The 22807-nt window shown below is 39.0% G+C and overlaps 1 protein-coding gene across 1 annotated transcript in view; it reads right to left on the bottom strand.

The window, feature by feature from the left end:
* Positions 1–2828: 2828 nt before the first annotated feature.
* PRORP (protein only RNase P catalytic subunit) overlaps positions 2829–22807 on the bottom strand; it is a 51492-nt gene continuing 31513 nt past the window's right edge. Inside the window, exons 6-8 of the mRNA XM_009563608.2 lie at positions 7996–8144; positions 6312–6501; positions 2829–4643 (exon numbers count right to left, since the gene is read on the bottom strand). Coding sequence (XP_009561903.2) covers positions 4515–4643; positions 6312–6501; positions 7996–8144 — 468 coding nt within the window. The 3' untranslated portion in view covers positions 2829–4514. The remainder of the gene's footprint in view (positions 4644–6311; positions 6502–7995; positions 8145–22807) is intronic.

Below are 22807 nucleotides of genomic sequence, written 5' to 3'. Positions count from 1 at the left end.
CCAGGGATGGGGCAGCCACAGCTTCCCTGGGTAACCTGGGCCAGGGCCTCACCGCTCTGAGTGAAGAAATTCTTCCTAATGTCCAGTCTAAATCTGCCCCTGTCCAGTTTGTACCCGTTCCTCCTCGTCCTATCCCCACAAGCCTTTGTGAATAGCCCCTCTCCAGCTTTCCTGTAGCCACTTCAGGTACTGGAAGGTCACTATAAGGTCTTCTCAGAGCCTTCTCTTCTCCAGGCTGAACAAGCCCAACTCTCTCAGCCTGTCCTTGTATGGGAGGTGCTCCAGCCCTCTGATCATCCTTGTAGCCTCTTCTGGACCCGTTCCAACAGTTCCATAGCTGCCTTATGCTGAGGATTCCAGAACTGCACACGATACTCCAGATGAGGTCTCACAAGAGAGGAATAGAGGGGCAGAACCTAAGCTCAAGATGTTCAGGATGCTCACAATGAGTCACTGTTGCCGCAGCCACATTATAATGAGATGCTTAAAAGACTTAAACAGACTTTTTATCAGTGTCCAGTACCAAGGGAAATTCCCCTCATTTAAACTCCTGACGCTAATGCGCATTCTGCCTTTCAGCATCTTGGATTTCCCCTACTCCTTGTGAGATGTTTTTTTTTCTTAAAGTTGGATCATTGAAAGAGTTGTAAAAGCTGTGTTTTGCTATCTGTGCCTCTATTTTAAAAGATTATTATTAGATAGGCTTAACTGTTGAAATTGCAGTTTATGGGTGCTCTTTGTGTATGCCAATACACTGAAAATACATTTTCTTGGATTTTTCAATATACTTTTCTTTGCTTATTAATTGAATGGGAGAATATAATGCCTCTATGTCTTACAACAGATAGTCTGTCACCTTCACTAGGGAAGAGCTTTGCGAGCAGACGTGAAATGTTGCAGGCTGTGAGGCAAGTCCTGGGACACAGAAAACACAGGACCATCAGAGTGCCTCTGCTGGGTCAAACACAGGAGTGGTCTAGAGCTGGGGTAAAAAGTAGATGCCCAAGGAAAAGTATCAAGACTGCAGAGTACCTTTAATGATGCTCTCCTAGTCTCCAACCATCTGGAGGGACTTCCCGAGGCAGAGACAGCAGCTGGTTATTTAATAACCTTTGCTGGATTCTTCTTTCATGAACTTGCTGGTCTCCACTTTTACTCATGTGGACTTCTTGCATCCATGACATGCCATGGCAAAGAGCTGCTCAGCACAATGACGCACTATGTGGTTTCATCTGTAACTTCACCTTTTATCTGATCCTTCTATCTGCCAGCAACCTTTGATGCCACTTTTGCACTGGAAGACACAGCACAACACCCAAGATTCTTATGACCTCTGTGACTCTTAAGATCGCCTTTTCTCCAGGCTGAAGATTCCTACCCTCACAGTCCTTCCACATACAAAACTTTTCCATTCTATAACACGAGGAGTTTAATGTTGGGTTTTTTTTTTTCCCTTGAGAAATAGGGGATGGGAAGAAGGAAGTAATTACCAAACATTCAGCCTGACTGTCAAAAATAACTGAGAAAATCCTTAAGTGTTTGGAATCAAAGATTCAATACTTGACTTAGACCAAGGAAAGAGTAACGCTCAGTACCATGGACATGACAGAGTGGGAGTCATGCTTACTTTCACGATATAGCTTCCAGAAACTTTCTCTATCTAGGTAGCACTTCTGTCAGTTTCCAAAATACAGTTGTATTCCAGAAGAGCAATCATGTATTTTTGGTTTAGTTTTCATCACCTCTGATCAAATATATGAGAGTCAAAGTCTGTTGCAGGATCCTGAGGAAGGCTGTTCCTGCCAACATGTTTTTAACATAGTAAACAATAAGTGGATGAACTTGGAGATGAAGCTTTTCACAAAGTAGCTATAGCACAGGCTGAACTAGTTCACCCTTCCTCAAGTCTGTCTGCCAACGCATCTCTGATTCTATGGCACGTGTCAGGCTAAGGTAAGCATTAGTTGCTTCCAACTCCCATCTTCCTCACTCATTGTGCTAACAAAGAGCTGTCAGTGTCATTTGCCATGGGTTTGGGGGTACCAATGGCTGCAACGTTTGAAGGACTCACCTTTCTGGCATTCAGTGCAGACCCATCAATCTAATAAATAATAAACTACTAATAAACTACTAGTTAACTCCTACCAGACAGACTTTAAAAATCCAAAGATTTTTAACGTACCGCTGTGCTAACAAGTAGTAAATGTCAAGCAGATCTCCTGGTAGAGATCAGCAGACTTGCTAGTAGATAGCTTTGGGTTGGCTCTCAGGTTAATTGTCAATGGACCCCTCTCCCCCAAACTCCTTCTACATACTTGGAAGCAAATCCTTATATTCACTTTTATCTCTAAATTCCCTTTTTCAGATCTGACATTTCCAGACTTATAGGTACACAAAAGCAATGTTATTTCACAAATACCTTAAAAAAAATGCAAATAATTAACCTCACACAGAACTGAGCCTCTAGAGACGCTGGACATCTATATAAATGAGTGGTATGCAGTTGAAAAAGTCTGTAGGTTGATCGCTAATGTTTCCTTTTTGGTTACAGAGAGAGGAGGCCACTAATTCCCTATAAGGATCTAAAGCAAAGTGTATTAGCAACAAACATAAGGGGAAAAAAAAAATCATAAATATTCTGACACTAATGTTGGGACATCTGCCTATTGTAAATTCTGATCCATCTTTCCCTAAGTACACTAAGAATGTGTATTTAGGAAGTGTTACTATTTAGAAGGTATTATGGTATCTCTGAAAGAACACTGTTGAGATGAAAACAAATGATTGATTAGCCACATGTCTTTTCTCAGTCAGAAGGAAATATAGGCAGCATTTATTCCAGTTGGATGTTGATATGATGCATGTTAATGACCAGCGCGAGGTACAATACAGACTTGAATGACAATGAAATAGATAACCTGAAAGTGCTACTTCTAATCTGCTAAAGGTGACCTGAATTAGAGCTGCAGCAGCCTACCTTCTACAGCCTGACATTTCCACCAACACGGGTACCAGTGCTTGTGCGGTGGTGCTAGTTCCAATACAACACTGCCAATTTAAAGGGTTTGCATTCATCTGATGCAGCTCTGAGTCACTTAAGACTGCATGATAACCAGAGCTAGTCGCAAATTGAGATGGTAACAGCACTGATTCACAGGAGCTTTTGCTGTTACAGAACTTCATACGGAGGGTAAGTAACCTTCGTACAGAGCAAGGGTTGCTTACTAAGCAGTCCTGTACAGAAGACGACACTCACTTCAACAAAGTGGTATCTGCAAAGTGGTATTTGCAAAGCAGTATTTGCATTTTCAAGGAGATGTGGCAGTTCTCTTACTTACAGCATTGTAAAAACAGTCTTCTGACAAAAGACCAGTAAATTAGTTTGAGTAGTGAGAGAAGAAGACCCAGTCTCTCTGCTTTCTCTTGCAGACTCTTGAAAGCAGGTGATGTATAGAAGCTGGCATGTTCTATCAGAAAAGGGGTCTGTGATGAATGCTACCAACAACATGACTGGCCTGGCTTTGGCTGGGACAATGATAAATTTAAAAACCATGACAATGACACCTTAAGAGGTATGCAGCTCCTCTACCCTTTCTGCACAGTGCCTGAAGGACACAACTGCATGTGAATCACAGCTGCTGGTTTACAAAGTAAGGGTAGAAGAAGTGTTACCTATGACACGTGTCTCTGATGTGAAAAAAAGTAGCAGGGAACATGCTTGAACGCTGAGAGTCCTGAGGGAACTTGCCAGGGGACAATACAAAAGCTCAGTTTTGTTCTATTACTGCCTGTAATTTCTGGTTATGAACAATGTTTCTTTAGAAAATTTAGACATTTCCATAAGCAAACTATTTCAGTGACATGAAATCCTGCCTGAAGCAGAAAACTAAAGTGTGTGCCATGCAATATCCCACTGGTTTCCTAATTCTTTCAGTCAAAATCTTAATATATGTTGCTACAATAAATCTCTTACAGTCCATGTGATCAAATGAATTCTAGTTAATGTGAGGAAGTATTAGGGCTACGTGTGTCTGGCAAACAGTAAACATACCATTTGGCCCCATTAATGCCATTTATTGCCTATAGATATCATGTGACACTGTTGCAAGGTCAGCCTGCCCATTTTGATGGTACTTTGAAGTACTGCTTAGAATCCCAGAAGTACAAAGTTACTGAATTTCAGTGTAGATGAAAAGCTTGCACAAAAAAAGCGTTAAAAAAATACAACCTGAAATTTGAAGACGGAAAAAAAAGTTTTAATTCAAATCACATTGAGGGGCTACAGAAATTGCCTGTAAAGATGGAAATAATGGACGTAATTCATCCCTGCTGTTGGAGTTAATCATGGATGTTAACAGATTACTGCAGGAATGATTTTGACAAAATACAGTTACTGAATTTCCTTTAGTTATATGCCTCAACAATAATCCCATAACTGTACTGCTGGTTTCTCCTAGTCAGCAATGGTGATTAAGAAAAAGGAACAGTTTCAGCTCATGCAATTACATTCTTAATCACTTCTGTTGAATGCAGAGCCATTTTCTTGGCACTTGATATGAATATTTTTCCTCAAAAGCGTCTTTATAGGGGATATGCCACGTATCACCTGTAGTCTGTACCACACAGTCATAACGGAGCGCAGGCTGTTGGATAAAGACAGATAAAAGCATTGTTTTAGACTTTGCACAGTATATTACTAAAATAGAAGTTACAGGATGTTATAAACTTAAAAACACTTACCTTAGAAATCTCCAAAGATTAATCTCTTTACTTACATTTCATTTCTCATTTATTTCCTTACACTAAACAAATTCTAAACTTTAGTACTGGAGTAAAAAATAAAACATCTTTTAGTATTTTGTGGCCTAGGATTATAAATGGTTAAAATTCTGTCTTTGGTCTCCACCAGATAATAATGATTTGAACATAACACATTCAGTTTCTAGAAACAGCAAAATTATTGTTTTTCTGTTCAGATAAATGAAATCATATGGGAATTAATGCAGGATGTGGAGTTATAGGCTTGAACTGATAGGAATTAATTACATTAATGACATCTTTCGTTTGTTCTTCCAGTTTACCTCTTATAGAACTGACTTGCTATGCGCTGAGGAGGATGTAAGGAAAAGGTTTATCACTAACACTTCCAAGAGCATCTAGTGGAACAAATATAATGAATTCTTTTTCTCATGTATTACATTACTAGTGTAGTAATTCAAGATATATAACACAAATACAAAAGCAACTGGCTGGCAGTTATGGTTCTCAGAACATACTATCACTCTGTAGGTATAGTCTTGGAAGTCTACTTTCCTGTGACAGCTTCCAGAATAATTTAGAAGACAGGTGTGACTGGAAACGTCAATAATCCAAATCACTTGTATGAGAATTAAGATGTAAAAATTACTAGCCCTTTCATACAAAGAAAGAGACAAGGTGTAGTTAAAGCTCTGTTACTCAAGTGAGCCTACATTCAGAATTTGGTTCCATAAAAAGGAATGTATGTATGGCAACACTGAATCAAAGGCTGTTGTTCTTATAAGCCTGTATTTCTACGATCTGTTTGTAATGACAACTATTTTACAATTTTAACCAGAGCAGCAAGAAAATGAATCTGCATAGGTGCAGGCAATAACAATGCAGGCAGACTGGATAAGAAAAAAATGCACGATATGGAATGTCATGTGCTAATTTTTTCCCTAGAAACATCTTAGAACAGCTGCACTCCTGTTAATGTACCGTTCACGGCTCACATGGATACACACCTCTTTGACAATAAGAGTAGTGCTCTGCCGTAAGACACCATTTTTGGAAGACTGTAATTTCTGCAGCTGAATACTGACTATAAACCTGGCCGTTCTGGACTTTCCTTCATGAAACTTTATACATATGTTAAGCTAATATTACAGTGAATACTGAAATACCTGTATTTTGCTGCTTGTTTAAAACAAAGAAATTCTATTGTACCATTAGAAGCGTGATATTTTATAATAGTGCTACAGTGGTGTATTTTAAAATAAATTTTAAAATATTGGCACTTATGTTTTACCGCAATGGAAAGATTTGTATACACAAACATGCATTTACATTTGAAACATTTAGGCATCATTTCTTGTCTTTTTGACAGTTTTCATGTTTGTGGCATGCTTTGTGAATAACGTGAATTTTCAATAAACATGGATGTTTTGAGCCCATTGGTACAAATCAATTTCTTAGACTCCAGCAAGAATCTTTTTGCTTCCAGAGTTTGAAATTGTGTATATCTAATGAATATGCTCTGTGTGCTTTCTGATTCACAGCAGAATACTTACCAAAAAATTTATATGCTTTCCTTCAACGGAAAATGCTATTTGGTGTCCACGCTGCCACTTACGGAACAGATGACGTGTCAGATTGTCAGAAAGACAAGCCTTGTGATCCCGGAGGAAGTCTCTAGTAACAAACTTGCAATGCTTGCCTGATTGAAGAGTGGCATATAACAAGAAGGCATCATCTTCAGAGCTTAACAAAACAAATGGAAAAGACAGACGTCATTCACAAGGCAGTAAGTGGTTGCAGGAAATGAATCAAACGCTGATCTGAGATTTATTCATCAGCAACACTGAAAATTCCCATTACTCCTCTTGTTTTCTGGTCAAATAAAGAACTTCTGCTTATCACAGGACACCAAAAGTTGGAGTGCAATAAAAATTAATTGCATGCTATACAGAGCACATTTCCCCCCTTATCACAATCTGATACTACAATATAATCTTTTGCCACATAGCTTAACTGTGCTATGTAGAACAGAACTGCTAGAACTCATAAGGGTAACCCCAAAACTTTGTTGGAATACAATCATAACAACTGATAATGAAGTGTAATGTAGGCAACAGCACAAATTTGCGAATATTTGTCTTTACATGGGTAAATATATTTCCAGAAAGTACCATGTTTATTTGGAAAATAACATTAGCTGCTATTAAACTGAAACAATTTTAGGGAAAAGTCTCTTAATATATATTTATAGTGGGCATGAGATACCCTATGCCTGAAGAAGCTGAGCAGCTCTTTCCTTGAAATCACCTTTTGATTGCTGTTGATTACTGTAATAGTAAGTGATGAGACATGAGATTAGTGAGGATTTCCAACCTCGGGTCAGACAGTCCCCTCTGTTGGTGCTCAGATAGCAGGAAAAAAAAGCAATGTGATTCAACAGCAAAGAGAACAGCAGCCAGAACTGGAGAGGAGATGAAGAAGAACAGATCTGAAACAAGAAGCCAGACAGGAGAGACTTGGACTGGCTTGTTGGGACAAGGAGCTTGGTCAGAAGTTCTGGGAAGCAGGATCACGGAAGAAACAAGCACAGACAGCTGAAGGATCAACAGTGCCTAACTCAGATGGAAATTAGGTGGAGCTGGAACCAAAGGGAAACTGTGACTCAGAAAACCAGGGCAAGGAGAGGGGACACTGAGGCGGAGGCAAGTACCTAGTTTAGAGACAAGGACAGTTTTGACTGGGCAAAAGCAGAGGGGTTGCGTTTCTTAAATTAGAGAAGCAGAGGGTCTATTTCCACTTACATAAATATTCTCCTATAAAAGCAGCAAGGAAGTCAGTGCTCGAGACTCTCCACACTCCTGGGCTACCAAGCAGCACTGGCCAGGACAAAATTTGTCTCCCTCCACACAGGGCTAACATAGCAGACTGTACACTGATGCTATAAAGTATTCTATAAGTTCAGGCCACTGTGGTCTCAGCAGTGGTTTCAACAGTTATAAATCCTAATAAAACACACAAGTGTCAACACGATTCTAAATTGTTAAGTTCTTCATAATGCAATTTTTAATATGTATTATCTTTTGAAGCAAGTATAGCAAGGGATATGTTTCTCTTTCACACACACAGAACTGGAGATACTAGTAATGGTACTAAAAACTACAGCTGTTTATACTGATTTAAAATGCTCATAAATCAGATGTTGATTTCCATTACACTTAGCCATTTTCTTAAACTTACATATTTTCAGCAAAGAAGAAGTCTGCCTTATTCTGCATCTCCTTCATAATCTCTCTTTTCCAATTCGAAGAGTTAACGAGCATGTGTTTGCGCCCCAGCACAAGCAACCTGGTATTTTCTTTTGCCAGGCAGTTGACAGCATCAAATAGCTGCAGGAAACAAAGCAAAACCAAAGATTTACTTAGCTGTAAAAACAGACTGAGAGGAAACACTCACATCTGTGAGACTCCTAGCACATCCTCATTTCCCATAGTTCTGAACTGCACTACAAATTAAATAAATTAATTCAACTCTCTAATGACAAAGAAAAAAAAATAATTATAGGAAACTGCCCTCAAACACATAGAAAATATATTGGTGTTATAAACCTTTCCCAGCTCTTGCAGCTTGAATGACATGAACCAACTCAGGAAGAGTTGTACAGAAATTTCAGAAATTCAGTCAGACGAAGGAAATGGATCACTTTGGGATTTAAGTAATATCTCCTTGTGGAAACGATTCAGCAGTGAAGCCTTTGTTGGTATGAGGGGGAGCGAGACCCAAACCATCCTGCTTTTCCAGCCCCACCTGTTGTTGAACTTCGAGAACTGCACATGAGCTGTGCTGAAGGGTTTATGGAAGTCACATCCAGACTACCCTCCCACTTATGAACCAACATCCTGAGGTGGCAAATAGACTGCTATGCCAGCTTCTCTTCAGAGGGACTTTTCACTGGTCTCTTAGGGTTGTGTTGTTCAGCAATAAATGCTTCTCAGGTTAGGCACTTCTGCCTGTGGCTTTCCCTCCCTGCTTCACGCAGACAGAGCTCCTGAAGGGGAAAGGTTCTGGTTTTCAGCATCCAGGTTATTACTGTGGACCGCTTACAAAGCAGTGGCATTTAGGTGTCCAGAAAGAGAGAATGTTTCTTGAGACTGAAGCATCATGTTTCAAGGCTAAGGACAATATGCTCAACCACTAGGGAAAGGTCTCATTTTTTACCTGCATTTGCTGCAACTGTTTGTCAATATACAGTCTCCTGATTTTTCTCTAATCCTGCTTTCTGCTTTCCTGGCTACTTCCCTCTTTCCTGTTATCTCTTCTCTCTGGAGTACTCCCAATTGCCTTTCTCCTCTCCTTGCTCCTTCCCTTCCTTTCCCTCCTGCTTACGATCTTTATAATTTGCTATCGTTATCTTTTGTTTCAGGGATTAGAAATAATTGTTTTTCTAATTCTAGGGTAAAATTTTACAATGCATTTAGCTTGATCCGCCTTAGCAGTGGGAAGAGGGTTCCCACTCAGTCCTCTCAGGAGCTCCACATTCCCGTTACTTCTGTTGCATCAGACCTAATAATGTCACAGCTACCCACGAGCTCGCTGATCCAACAAAAGGAATGTTTATTGCAAGGTTGAGCTTGCAGCCGCGCAACTGATAGACTTGAGGGAAAGGCAATGATTGGTTGGGGACATCGCTGGACTGATGGGGGCCATGGCTGGAAGGGATGAGGACAGGATGCGTGGGACCACCCCTCTCAGCGAAGGACTCACAGGTGGATCAAATTCAGTATGCCACAAATCTGGATCTGAGAGAGGAGGCCAGAAGATTTTCTATGTTACTTTTAACAGTTTTAGAAGTTTCTGTTACGACTCTGAGGAACTGAAGGCTCTGTTTTCATGGAGACATAGGATCTTAGCGCTAATGCAAAGCACAAGATCCTATCGGAACAGGCTTCCTGCTTCCAGGAGATCACGCTGAACATCGTCTGTTTCTCTGCATGCATACAATCTACTTTTCCTTCGTTCGCTAAAATAAATGGGATACAACATGAGCAGGAAAAGGCCAAATGCAGTAATTTCTGCCTATTAAACGGCAGCTAAAAATAAAAATGTCATTCTCTCCATGGCGTGCTCTGAGTCCTTGGAAATACATTTCAGAATTCTTACTGAAACAGAGGATTGAAAGATACAAACAAAAGCCACCATTTTTATATTACTGGAAGGCTGTCAGAGTAACTGTATTAACTAATAACATATTTTCGCATGCATGTCACATAAATTATGAAGTTTTAAATTACAAAATTATTAAAAATTGAAAAACTTAAGCTTTTCAATATTGACATTTCTTTTTGTCATGTCTCATCTGGGCAGTAAAAACTGGCTCATCAATTTTACTTGTTCACAGCCACTTTTATTTTCGAGTTCTTATGCATTGGCCTAGTCCTGCAAATCTTTGCATACAAATACCAAAGGAAAATTAGGTTTGTTAAGCTGAGTTCATTAATTTCAGTAAAAGTTAGGAATGCACCTACTACATTCATATACATTTTCATGTTGAAAATGAAAGAAGTTGAAAGTGAAGAAATGTCAACCACACATAACTTAAGCAGCCCCTTCCAAATTCCAAATGAAAAAACTTTCTCTTCTTGCCTAATGTTTTGCTGCACAAAGGGAAGTTCAGCAGGAAGTCAAGTAGGAAAAAAAAAGTTCAAAAATTTTTCAAAGAACACGCCACACTGATTTCATAAAGTCCAAAAAAAAACCACAACCCAACAATTTGACAGCAAGAGCACCCTGATGGGACAACAGACAAAATCAACTCTTAAAAGCAGATTATGAGTCAAAAAAAAAGTCTCAGGAACATGACTGCACAAGTGATACTGCAAGGAATTGCCTGGTTTTGAACTGCTGGAGCTTAACCCAATAAAAAAGGAATCACTTTTTAATTGCTTTTCTATTTCAACACAAAGGAGCTGGATTTCCAGATACAGATTGGTCAACTGGGGATATTCCCAAGGTTATAAATAAATTTCACCGGCTTGCATGCAGCTCCCTTTGGTCTTTCTTTATGAAGGTTATAACTAGTGTCACTTTGTACCTGATAGTCATATGGACTTTCTTCTCCTACACTCTATTAGCATATGAGGTTCTCTAACATGAGCTGCTTCTGTGAAAAAACTGAGGTGTTACAAATTAGCTATAGTTTTGCAATGGAGAAACTCAAAACAGGCTTGAATTGTAATAAAATTAAGGGGAATCACCATTAAAAAATTTAGAAAGTCCTGCTTGCATAACAGCACTGTCTCTCCTCAACTCACCAGAGAGATTAACCTTTATTTACGGAACTAGAACACAGAAGGTACAATCATTTTTGTTTTCACAAGATAAAAATAGTTTTGTTCTGCACGCTCCTTGCCTGATGCAACTTTACTAAAGGGCATTTTCTTTCATTTTAGGCTTGTGCGCTTAACAGGGGTGGTCTACAAGGAGTCACAGAGCTTTTATTGGGGGGTTTCCTAAGTGTGTCTCCTCCCACGCCTGGCTGCTTCTCAAGAAAGGAAGATGTGAGACACACAGTAACGTTTGTTTTAGTCATAGAGGAAAATGAACATACTACTGTTAACAAAGAAACAGCACTAGTAATCTTTCACCTAAAAAGACACAAGTATTTTATTAATCTACTACTTCCAAAAAGTTACCTAAAAAATATTGTTTTCTGCTACTGCACAATGCAAATATGCTATATGCAATAAGCTTTATCGAGAGGCATCCACTGAATGCTCCCACATTATTCAGGCAACAAACATCAGATAATCATGGATGATCTGTTCAAAAGGCAGTCTGTATAAAACATCTAAAAAAATACACAACACACATTCCTGATGCTATTCATTTGCTTGAGAATGATCACAAAATTAGTGAAAGAATGACTTTGAATGAACATTAGTATCTTTCAGATTTGGACAGCAGAGCATATAAATGCATACTTTTCTCTGGAAATAGGAATTTTAAGATGCTATTTTGCACAGAAGGGAAAATAACCATGGTTAAACTGGCTGCTTCAATTCATATGACAAGACGTGGCTGAGGCAGAGGAGCAAGAAGTTGTGAATTGCTGCGGTTCTGCACAAATCACTGGCCACACAATAAGGCACTAGAAGTACTACTGGATTATACAAATAACTATCATTGCATTCAGTCTTATTTTCTTTTGCTCTGACAGGGCAAATCAGGATCCATGTTTCTTTCTGAACTACACAGACATTTTAATCAACTGTCTGTGAAGATTACAAGATCCTTCTCCAAGCAACTTGTGCTCATTAGAACCTGCTGAATACATTCTGCTTGCAATCCTTTTCATCAGTTACATTTAAATTATTCCCATGCTGTCCCAGTCTTTGTTTAATTAGATCTTTCTCAAGCTTCTCCCAAGCCTTAACATTTTACTTAAAACACAGACAATTTTGTGTTCACAGCACTTCTGCAAACCACTCTGATGGAGCCAGGCTGCAGCCACAAAGAAGTATGAAACGACACAGAGATAATGGAAGAAATGTATGAAGTATTTCCCAATGTGGTTCTTCCAAGCACACCGATAATAATTAATTTTTCTATGATTTTTAAATTATAAAAAAAAATAACTAACTGGATGTACGTATCCAGCGTGCATGTCCTAACATTAATTTCTGCACCCTAATCTGTGAATCGGTGAAAAACTAGCACACTTGTACAATGCTTTGGTTGAGGGTACACATTTTTCTTCTCTTAGGACAGTCCCAGAGACATAAGCTATTTCTCCATACATAAATGAGTTCTTTTTTGTTTCTGCAGCAATACCATTTTACGGAATTTCCCCTCCACCGTCAAGATCCTGCCCTCATATCAAAATGCATCTTTTTTTCTTTTTTTTTTTTCTGTTTTTCTGTTGTGCTGATATGATCTATTTGTTGGGCCATGCTGTCAACCAGATCACAGCACAATCACAACTGCAGTCACATACCATGGCAGAAACTTCTGGATCAGAGGAGCCAGAGTGAAACAAGAAGGTGGGGAGGCAAGCAGTAGGACAGAGAATGGATGTTCCACAGGATCATGCTGATGTTGAACTCCCCATGTAATGTAAAAAGCCTGTGCTTGGCAAATACGAAACATACCAAACAAAATTGCTATAAATAGTAGTTTTACATTTTAAAAATCATCAAGTTGTACCTTAAAGGAACCGCTTTTCAGGTAAGAAGAAATTTCCCATTAGAAGGGAACTTTTCTATACAAATTCCTGGAAATAGTTTTGCAGTGACCCACAACTCTGCACAATTTAATAGCAATCAAACACAGGAGTTAAGCTGGGAGAGACGGGTAACCTTGTCACAGTGCGAGATTAATCCTCATTCTTTAAATTTCACAACAGCCTTATAAAGTAAATGCATAATCACATCTCCATTTTAGACAAGTGCATAATGGATGACAAGGAGGATAGATTAATTACTCTGTCTCACAAGGAACTATGAGTAGAGCAGGATACAGATTTCCTAAGGCTTCACTGCCAGTTACCCGTTCTGATCACGCTGTGCCATGTGTCCCAGTTTCAAAGGTTAACTTGCTGGAGGACAACCTTTCTCCTTGCACACTACAGGTGGTTTCCCAGTTCTCAGATGGGAAATCCCTAAACACTGCTGCTGGGAGGCAGACCGATCACTGACTCAGCAAAATGTGGCTCACCTGTACACAGGTATAACAGGAAGAAGTAATCACCCCCCAAAAAAAGTTTAAATCAGATTTGTTATAAAAAAAAATCACAAATGCCATTTTCTAAACATCTGGTTTCGCTAATTGCCGTTTAAAAGCAAAGCACATCTTCAATCAGATTATCTGCTAATAACAGCAACAAACCGCTCTACTATTATTTTCAGCTGTTGTCAGTGCTGCTCCCCCCCTCCAACGCTGACCACAGGTACAGAGCTCTAAGTACACTAGCATTCTCCCCAACGGATAGCAAGGAATCAATTCCCACCGTCATCACTTTATTTGACTTACGGTGTCATCATTTTTAGCTCCCTTTTCACATATAGACAAAAAAAAAGCTCAAAACACCTGTGTACTTTACTACCACACACAGGAGTGAGAGACATGATGGGAAATGGAGGGTTTTTTTTCCCACGGACAGCCAGTTACCTGCAGAAGGCAAGAGTGCTGCTTGCCAGAAAGGCTGCACTTGTTCACTGAGCCTGGTAATTGCACCAAAGTAGATTCAATACCAGTATTATCACAGCATCAAGCACAATGGAAGCTGTTTCTTATATTCTCTACATTATTACTGATGACACAGTGTAAATTAGTCGCGAAGTCCTCTTCACTCAAATGCAGAGGCAGCATACACATTCCTTGGTCCCTTACAGATTATCTGCCCCTGACTATAGCAAGAGGATAGCTACATGGAAGGAAAAGCAGTAATGGGCGAGTAACAGTCACTAAGCTTAATCAGCCTCGTTTATTTTAAGCTCTTGAGACAGCCAACAGCTAGCTCCTGGGAATTATCCCTTATGATACTGGGGATCTCTGCAGTACTGCAGAAACAATATTCAAATTGCCCAGGGAAGCTGTGGCTGCCCAATCCCTGGAGGTGTTCCAGGCCAGGTTGGATGGGCTTTGGGCAGCCTGAGCCAGTGGTATGTCCCTGCCCATGGCAGGGGGGTTGGAACAAGATGATCTTTAAGGTCCCTTCCAACCCAAACTCTTCTATGATTCTATTGTTGGGAATATTTGTATCTTGTGTTACAGTAGGACTATTTCAATTGATGCAACACAAACATCATCATACAAAACTCTACCCGTGGCAGCCCTTTACACATCAGTGACAGCACTCACACAATGTTTAACACATTTTAACCTGTCTGCATTGACTCCACACCTAGAATTGACTTACCATGCTTTGACGCATTCACTAGAGATATGTCTTAACTCCTATCACAATTCATTAAAATTTGCAGTTCATTTTTAGACGCCAGCTTTTGCTCTTGACTTCACAGTCAACTCTATTAAACAAAGGCAGATTATTGATTGAGCGGGACAACTAAAGCATGGAAGGAAAGATAACCCAGTTGACCTAATACAGAGTGAAGATGGTGTAGAGACCTCAGTTTGGTCAGATGATACGACTAAATATAGCTCTGCTGTTTCCACAATAAATTTGTATTCAGAGGCATCCTGAGGATGCTTGTGCTGCCAGTTCCAAACTAAGACAGCCGGTGCCCCTGCACAGTCCCATGTTCCCACTGACTGGAGGACTTGGCTCAAGGGCAGCACTGGATGACTGTAGTCATACTACTTGCAGGTCAAAATTGACTACAAAGATACTCCATGCACTGTGTCCAAGCTAATGAACCCTCTTGAATCCTGTAGTAGGGAGAGTAAAGCAGAGCAACCATAAAGATTCCACTCAAGTACAAAAGCAATCGCATAATTTCTATTCTCCTGTATTCACAGTACCCTGCCTATTATGCCAAGAAAGGAGGTATCTTTAATTGCAACTCCACTTGATTTCAACTGAAGGTGGAACCTGCTCAAAATAATCTCTGAATGAATCAGTTCTGGATGTAGAATTAGTAAGTGTGTAATTAGGCTCTGACATTATATTCTGCTATACTATAAACTATAGGTAAAATTTCCAATTTCAAAATTGCTTGAAGAGCCACCCCTGCTTTTATTCTACTGATCAGCTCAGAGAACAGCCCCATACAAACCAAACCTGTATAAATTAGGCTTGGAAAAACTGTTATGGATTTCTCCAATGCAACATGAAGATAGGAATAGTTCCCTATCCTTCCCAGCAGAGAGGCATATTGGAAAAAAACATTTCAAAATAGATATTTTCTAATATATAATTTAAATATACATATCCTGTTCTGCCTTATCCACAAAAGGCATGACAAGTAGTGATTTGATGGATAGTGAAGCAGTATTTCCTAGGAGAATTAACAGAATCAAGGCAGCATGCATGCAGGGACCAAAAAAATATATACACAGCTTATTACAATTTAAATTGTGTGTATGACTTCAAGGATGAAAAGGCAGGAAGGCAGAAGCAGGATCATCAGGCAGAGGAGACACTAGCTTTTTGCGGTCTGGCTTTTCAGAATGGATCGTCACTTTTAAAAGATCTCAGCCACTTTGTCAGACCTTCTAGGTCAGTCACCTTACACCTGGCAAAACTTTTAGTGTGACCATTCTTGCTCACACTTTTCGAATGTCACTTCTTTTGAATGGTAGCATTTTCATCATCTTGATCTGTAGATGAATAAATAAAGGTCAATAATTAGCACAGCATGTTATTAAATTAACAATGCCAAGGACTCCGGAAATTATGGCTAAAGAAGACATCAACAGTTGGAGAATTGCTGAATTTCACAGTATAAATTGCAAAAGAGAAAAATAGGCAATTTCTTTCTGACTCTTACAACAATTCAAGAAATATGCAAACAAACAAACATTCTTAAGTTGCATAACATACTTTTTGGAAGTTTAATTTTGTAAGTCACTGCAGCACCAGTCACATTTCTCAATCCAAAAGTTTTTTTAACTACCTACATCATCATTTTCTTTCCCAATCACTTACATAAAATGTAATGTTGGTTTAAACATGCAGGCAGACCCCTTGATGTTGGCTTAGCAATTGCTCATTAGGCATAAATAAGGAAAAGAAAGGGTGAATCTGAAATCCAAAGTAGCATTTTGATAAAGCAGCAAGTGGGAAATGTTTGATTCACAATTAACTATAGCCCAGTTCTTTCAGTTGTTAAGTGTTGTACTTTAGTTATGGACTGGCAGTAAAATGTTTCCTTTCATGAATCTGAATTTTCTGAATGTCATCCTTTCTTGAGTCATGTAAAAAGGCAAAGGTATTTCTCTTTTTGATCTTCTCTGTGCTATTTTTTCTATGTAGCTGGTACCATTTATCTGGTACTTTTTATCTCCCCTCTTACTCATCTTCTTTCTTGCAACAAAGAATAAATACCAAGATTTTGACAATACAGATAGGGCATCTTAGATGGTTTTCTTTTTACCCAGACCTCTCCTGAGCACTTACTGTTTTGTACCAAAGCCTGAAAATTTGCAAAGTATTAAAAAGAATTACCAGTATCACCCTCCACACCAAGGAGACGAGCTACGTGATTCCGCCTATCCGTGATTATACAAGAGTAGGAAAATACATACGTAAAAACTGAAAAGACATGAAGAGCTACCTGTATATTTCCACATATCGATGCTATCCTTTGTTCTCATCCTTGAATCCTTTCTGCCTGCACTGCCATTTCTTCAACAGTATTTTCCTGCTGGTCACTACACATCGCTTCATTGCACCAAACACTATGTATATCTTTATTTTCATGAGGAAGCAAGTTACATACAAATGAAAAGGTAATAGGTTTTACTTATTTTTGTATAGACTTCCGAACTGAAACTTTACCTTTCAGAGCCACTGACTGCAAATGGAATAATGTCTCAGCTTCAGGAGTCTGCCACCTTTCACTGTAAAACCAGTCTTTGCCATTACATTGGTACTCCTGCATTTCTATTATTATTGTAGCAGCTGTATAGAAGGACTTAAGGCCAACAGAGTTTCTCTTATCATTTCTCATTTTATAAAGAATAGCTATTAGAAAAGAATATTTGTTGAACTACAAGGAGCTGTGTGCAGTCTTAGATTTTCACAGTGTGGGTCATAAGTTCTACTTAAGTACCGAAAATCCAAAATGTGAGCAGGATCTCTGGGTAGTGCTGATGGGGTGTTACGAAAATGAAAGCACAAGCTTGACTGATCTTTTCCATTGATAGGAAATAACTGGGTGCAGGACTGAAATAGGCTTTGTAAGACTGAAACTGACAGTTTATAAGATACAAAAAATTCAGCTCTCATCACTGTCCCATGCACATGTCTGCACAGCATTACTAACCTAGGCTGATGTTAAGTGTTTTTCCCCCTCTCCAGTCTGTGGTTCAAAAAGTCCCAGATGGTACTTCAATTTTTTGAGGAAAGGTGCTGCAGCAGCTGGGGAGATGACAGTTACAGAGGCACAGGTACGCTGCTGTTCAAGGCACAGTAAAGCTGTGCTTCTGCAGCAAAATCCTATGTTTTAATAAACTTGATGGTTCCACAAAAAACCTTAAAAATAAAGACTGTTTCTATACTTAGAGGTCAACAGGCTTATCATCCAAGTAGAATGACACAATAAGCGAGGAAACACATCAGTAAATTGATTGATTGCTTGCAGTCGAAAAAAAGAATTAGACTACGACATGGAGTAAACATTTATAAGACAATTTTCACACTGCCTTCCTTCTGTTTGTCATTCGTACTATTTTCCAGTTGCCAGCTACAGATTGCTATTCAGAGATAAAGAGGTTATCTTCAAAAACAATGGTCCCAATTAGAAAAATTTTGCAGTTCTGAACACAAATAAATAAAAAAACACTACTCAAGTGAGTGGTGGTTTCTCTTTGAGCTTCAGAAAGTCAGAAAAATTATTTAATATGAAAGAGAACATATAAAATGTTCTTCAAAAATCAGCAGAAGCAAACTAAAGCACAAAGGTCTGAGGTGGAGAAGCGGCTGTGCAGTCAGAGTCGGGTCCACCTACCCCGGACAGACCATGCACCAAGGTGTTCAGCAAAGAGGAACCAAAGGAGGAATCTCTTTTAATACTGGTAAGAGCATAACTGGTATTTACCAGGCTGGAGAAAACTTACGGGGCTTTCAAATACACCATTGAACAGCCAGTGCCATGAGGCAGAGGTTCAACTGTCTCATTTGTATCAAGGCTACACACCCTGATAAGTATAGAATCATAAAATCATAGAATAGTTAAGGTTGGAATGGACCTTAAAGACCATCTAATTCCAACCCCCCTGCCATGGGCAGGGACATCCCACTGGCTCAGGCTGTCCAAGGCCCATCCATCCTGGCCTGGAACACCCCCAGGGATGGGGCAGCCACAGCTTCCCTGGGCAACCTGGGCCAGTGTCTCACCACGCTCATGGTGAAGAAAATCTTCCTAATGCCCAGTCTAAATCTGCCCTTCTCCAGTTTATACCCGTTCCCCCTCGTCCTATCCCCACAAGCCTTTGTATCATACCGTTCCTGCAAAACCAGCAAAAATCTGATGCAGAGTGTATCACAAGTGAATGTAAATGACAGGTCAGCATTATTTTTCTTAACAGTCATTAACTCTGATTGCACATCACTGCAGACTCATGCCATTTTACTACTTAATAACACTGCAGGCAATATCTATGCCTGGAGAGCCTAGGCAGTGAAGGTCTGAAAGACCCCCACAATAGTTAATATCCACAAGATCTAATTTATTTCAGTGCTTTTAATGTAAATTTATTGATAGCAGTCTGCAATACTTGATATCTGGACACTGGGCAGGCTGCTGCTTTATTGCAAATATTCTTCTTTAACTCAGGAGATAAGATACATCAATTTGACAGATAATATCATCAGCTCCTACAAATTAATTATGGATGATATTTGGCATTTGTCTAAAAGTTCCACCTCTGGGGAACAACTGGTTATATGAAAATCTTTGTCTACTTAGTAATTTTTTTGTCCTTGTAGTCAAGAGAAGAAAGCTTGAGAATATGAAAATATGGCCACCAGAACAGCTTGGACAACAGAAGCCAAATAAGAACCACTCACCTCCTATTTCATAAAAAGGATCTACCTTTTTTAAGCAAATTTTGGTTTGAAGACTAAGCATTACAGTTTCCAGGTATCGGTATGTGAGTATACCAGCCAGCACGTTTGAGGAATTCTGTTGCTTCTTTCCCTCCTTTGTCCATTTCCATGGAAAGGATGCAGATATCCACCTAACGACTCCTGGAGCACCTAGGACTGAAGAGTAGTGCTCAAGTGCAAAAGAGTTTCAGAAGTATTTTGTTTACCAGATTTATCAGACAGCTAAGGGTTAAAACTGTCTCAAATTAAAACTGTCTCAAATTACTGGTTATGTTAGCTGGGCTTGTGGAAATGAGAGCGAGCTGGGTCACATTGCTACGAATTCTCTCCTAAAATGAGCTCCCAAAAGGCCAATATTTCCTAGAGTTCATCTATGTGATAAAGGAAGGACTCATGTGAATTAGCATTGCTGTGAAATCAGCCTATGGATTGATTTCATCCTATTCTGAAAAGAAAGAAGAACAGCAGCAAAGGTAGCCATAGCTTTCTCATGTTTCTTGGTACTGGTATTCTTACTCCATCACTCCTGTTCCTCACATGATACCAAGCAACAAAATCATTTACAGGTCCCAGCCTGTATGATAATGGCTTAATTATGTTTTGTAAGGACAGATCAGGTCTGATTATAGTCATTAATAGAGACACTTGCAAGGCTTCTGGGCATTTCACATTTTGTACTATTCCAGACCATGTTTTGATTACACTGGTGGTGGGGAGTAAAGACAGATGATGCCAAATCACTGTTCCCTGCTCCCGCTGTCTCTGTTGCCATGCTGCAATTTACCCACAGCAGAAGCACACCGCACATCCCCCATGGAGCGCTGCAATGCATTGCTGCAGCGGCACACACAAACTCCTGAACCTTTCTGAGGTGCGATTCATTTTCAGTCTTATTTAAAATGTCACATTCATACAATGAAATAAGCAAAAAAAAAAAAAAGCTTATTAGTAATTTTCATTCTATGACAAATAAGAATGTACTTTAAAAGTGAAAAACTCACAGGAAGCTTTGGCTTTTTTTATTAATTACAGGTAACCTGCAAGACCAGGATATTCCACAAGGATATTCCAAGCTCAGTTGCTCACAGTCAAACAACAGATCAACAATTACACAACAAGATGCTGGTCTCCTGAGAACAGTTTGAAGGGCTTATTTTTTTTATCCCAATAGTAGCCCCGATTCTCATCACACATGCCCAGGCAGAACAACAACCCTATCAAAAAGCCAACACAGTAAAAATGAAAAAAGAAATAAAAATCTGCGTGATAGCTATCTTGCATAATTGTATGCAAATTTTTATTCCGGATAATTTAGAAAAAGAATATATGCTAGTTAGATGAGAAGGTCCATAAAATGACAAGTTAGTTGGAAAGTGCAAAAGGAGCCTATTTGCCATTTCTCAGCACAAGCAGCAGAGGCCATCATAGAAAATTAATAGAGATCAGGTTTAAAACAAACAAAAGCACACGTGTTATCATATCCTATATAATTGCGGCACTCATCGCCACAGGATGGTTTGAGAACCAAAAGCAAAATAAGTTGGGAAGATAAATAAATTTATCAACCAAAACTCTGTCAATGGCAATTACGCTTGCTAGTCAATATGCAATTTCTTCACCCAGAAGTTCCTAAATCAGTAACAAAATCTAGGAAACTACAACTGGGATCATCCCTCAAACCTTCTCTTGTTCTTCCACTTCTAATCCAATTCTGACCACTGTCCTAATTAGACAGGTTAGGTACTTTAGTTTGAAACAATACAAATGTTCTTATCTTTTTAATAGCAAAGAGGATAAAACTTTTTTGTTATCATTTCTAGAAACCGGGTCCACTTATGGCATGGTCCTGAGAGCAACCTACAGAGAACTCTCGGGTATTTGAATGAAATATTTTTCTGTTAGCACATGTAAAAGTATTAGTTTAAAGTAACACGACTTAATTTAGATTCACACAATACAGATAAAGGCGTAAGTCTGAATTAGTCTGGGGACTACTTTATTTTGACTTTTTTTCCCCCCGCCTCCTTCTCCCTCCCTTGTTTGGGGCAGCTGCACAAACATACTCTTAAATAAAATAAGTAAAAAGTATAATAGAATAGGGATAGCCTCTTGCCTGTCACCTCTGCATCTGATATACTGAATCAATACCGAAAAAAAGGTGAGGTTTGCACAAAACGTATTGTCCTGTAATGGACAATGATATTTTGGATAGGAAATAAGAGTTCTTACAATTGTTCAGAAGTTCAGTTCGAAACAGGAATTCTTGTGAATCAGTTGTAAACAAGCATGCTGCCAACATGATCACGTTTCCAGCATGGAATTTCAACCCTAGGGAAACTGTTCTCCTAGATTCAATCAGGAGTTCCTATTTCCATGTTCCAGACAAGATGGAACAATCAGGTTCTGAAGAGATTTACATGAAAAGCTGTGGACAATTGTACTTGACTTCCTATGACTCTGAAGTAAAAAAATAACTTAACTTTCATTTTAAACTTCGCTACAGGTTATAATAATTATATAATCTCTATTTAAATATATTTCATTACAAACATATAAATGTTTCTTTCACTTTTGCTCTACAAGTAGAATGCAACTAGAGAAAAAAGAACAAGTGCATCTTAATGGCTTGTTGGATCATTAATCAGCACGTCAGGATACTGAAATCCCTGGGAATAGCCTGTGGTTCAAAAAAATCTGTGCTTTCACAACTTCATAAATAAATCCAAATACAGTTTAAGCTTTTATTTCATCATATTTTTTCTCCTTCAGGTAACACAGCTTCCAAATACTTTTTTTTCCTACTTTTATTAAAAGTAGCATATCAGATGTAAAAGCCAAGTGTGAACCAAAAAGTGATTGCTTTTCAAAATACAGAAATAAATCTAGATGTACATGAATGAATGCAATTGTTTTTCTGAGGCTTTTATCTACATTACTTTTAAGACAACACTAAAACCCAGCATTTCTCAGGCTCAAATGAAATATTTATTCATACAAAGAATTGCCCTACAGTAACCCAACCTTCACATTTTCTGGACTGCTTCCCATATCTTAATAGCACTCTCATCACTCACTATTATGGAGACTTTCCATACAAGAAACACTTCTAAAGAAGCAGTTCAGTTCCCTAAAGACCAGATTTCCGATTTGGGCGGCCCAGTACACCTCTTATTGAGACACTGATAACAACTACGATTGTGAGAATCAGTCAGGCTGCCCGAAGAAAACTCATCTTAGGGTTTCTAAGGGAGAAGTGAAAACAGCAAGACTGAAACTCATCCAGTTCAGAGCATACTTTCATTTGACTTTATCATTGTACTTCTT

Source organism: Cuculus canorus, chromosome 5, assembly GCF_017976375.1.
Source record: "Cuculus canorus isolate bCucCan1 chromosome 5, bCucCan1.pri, whole genome shotgun sequence".
NCBI lineage: Eukaryota > Metazoa > Chordata > Aves > Cuculiformes > Cuculidae > Cuculus > Cuculus canorus.
The sequence above is the reverse complement of the archived record's forward strand: the minus strand, read 5'-3'. Positions and strand labels throughout refer to the sequence as shown.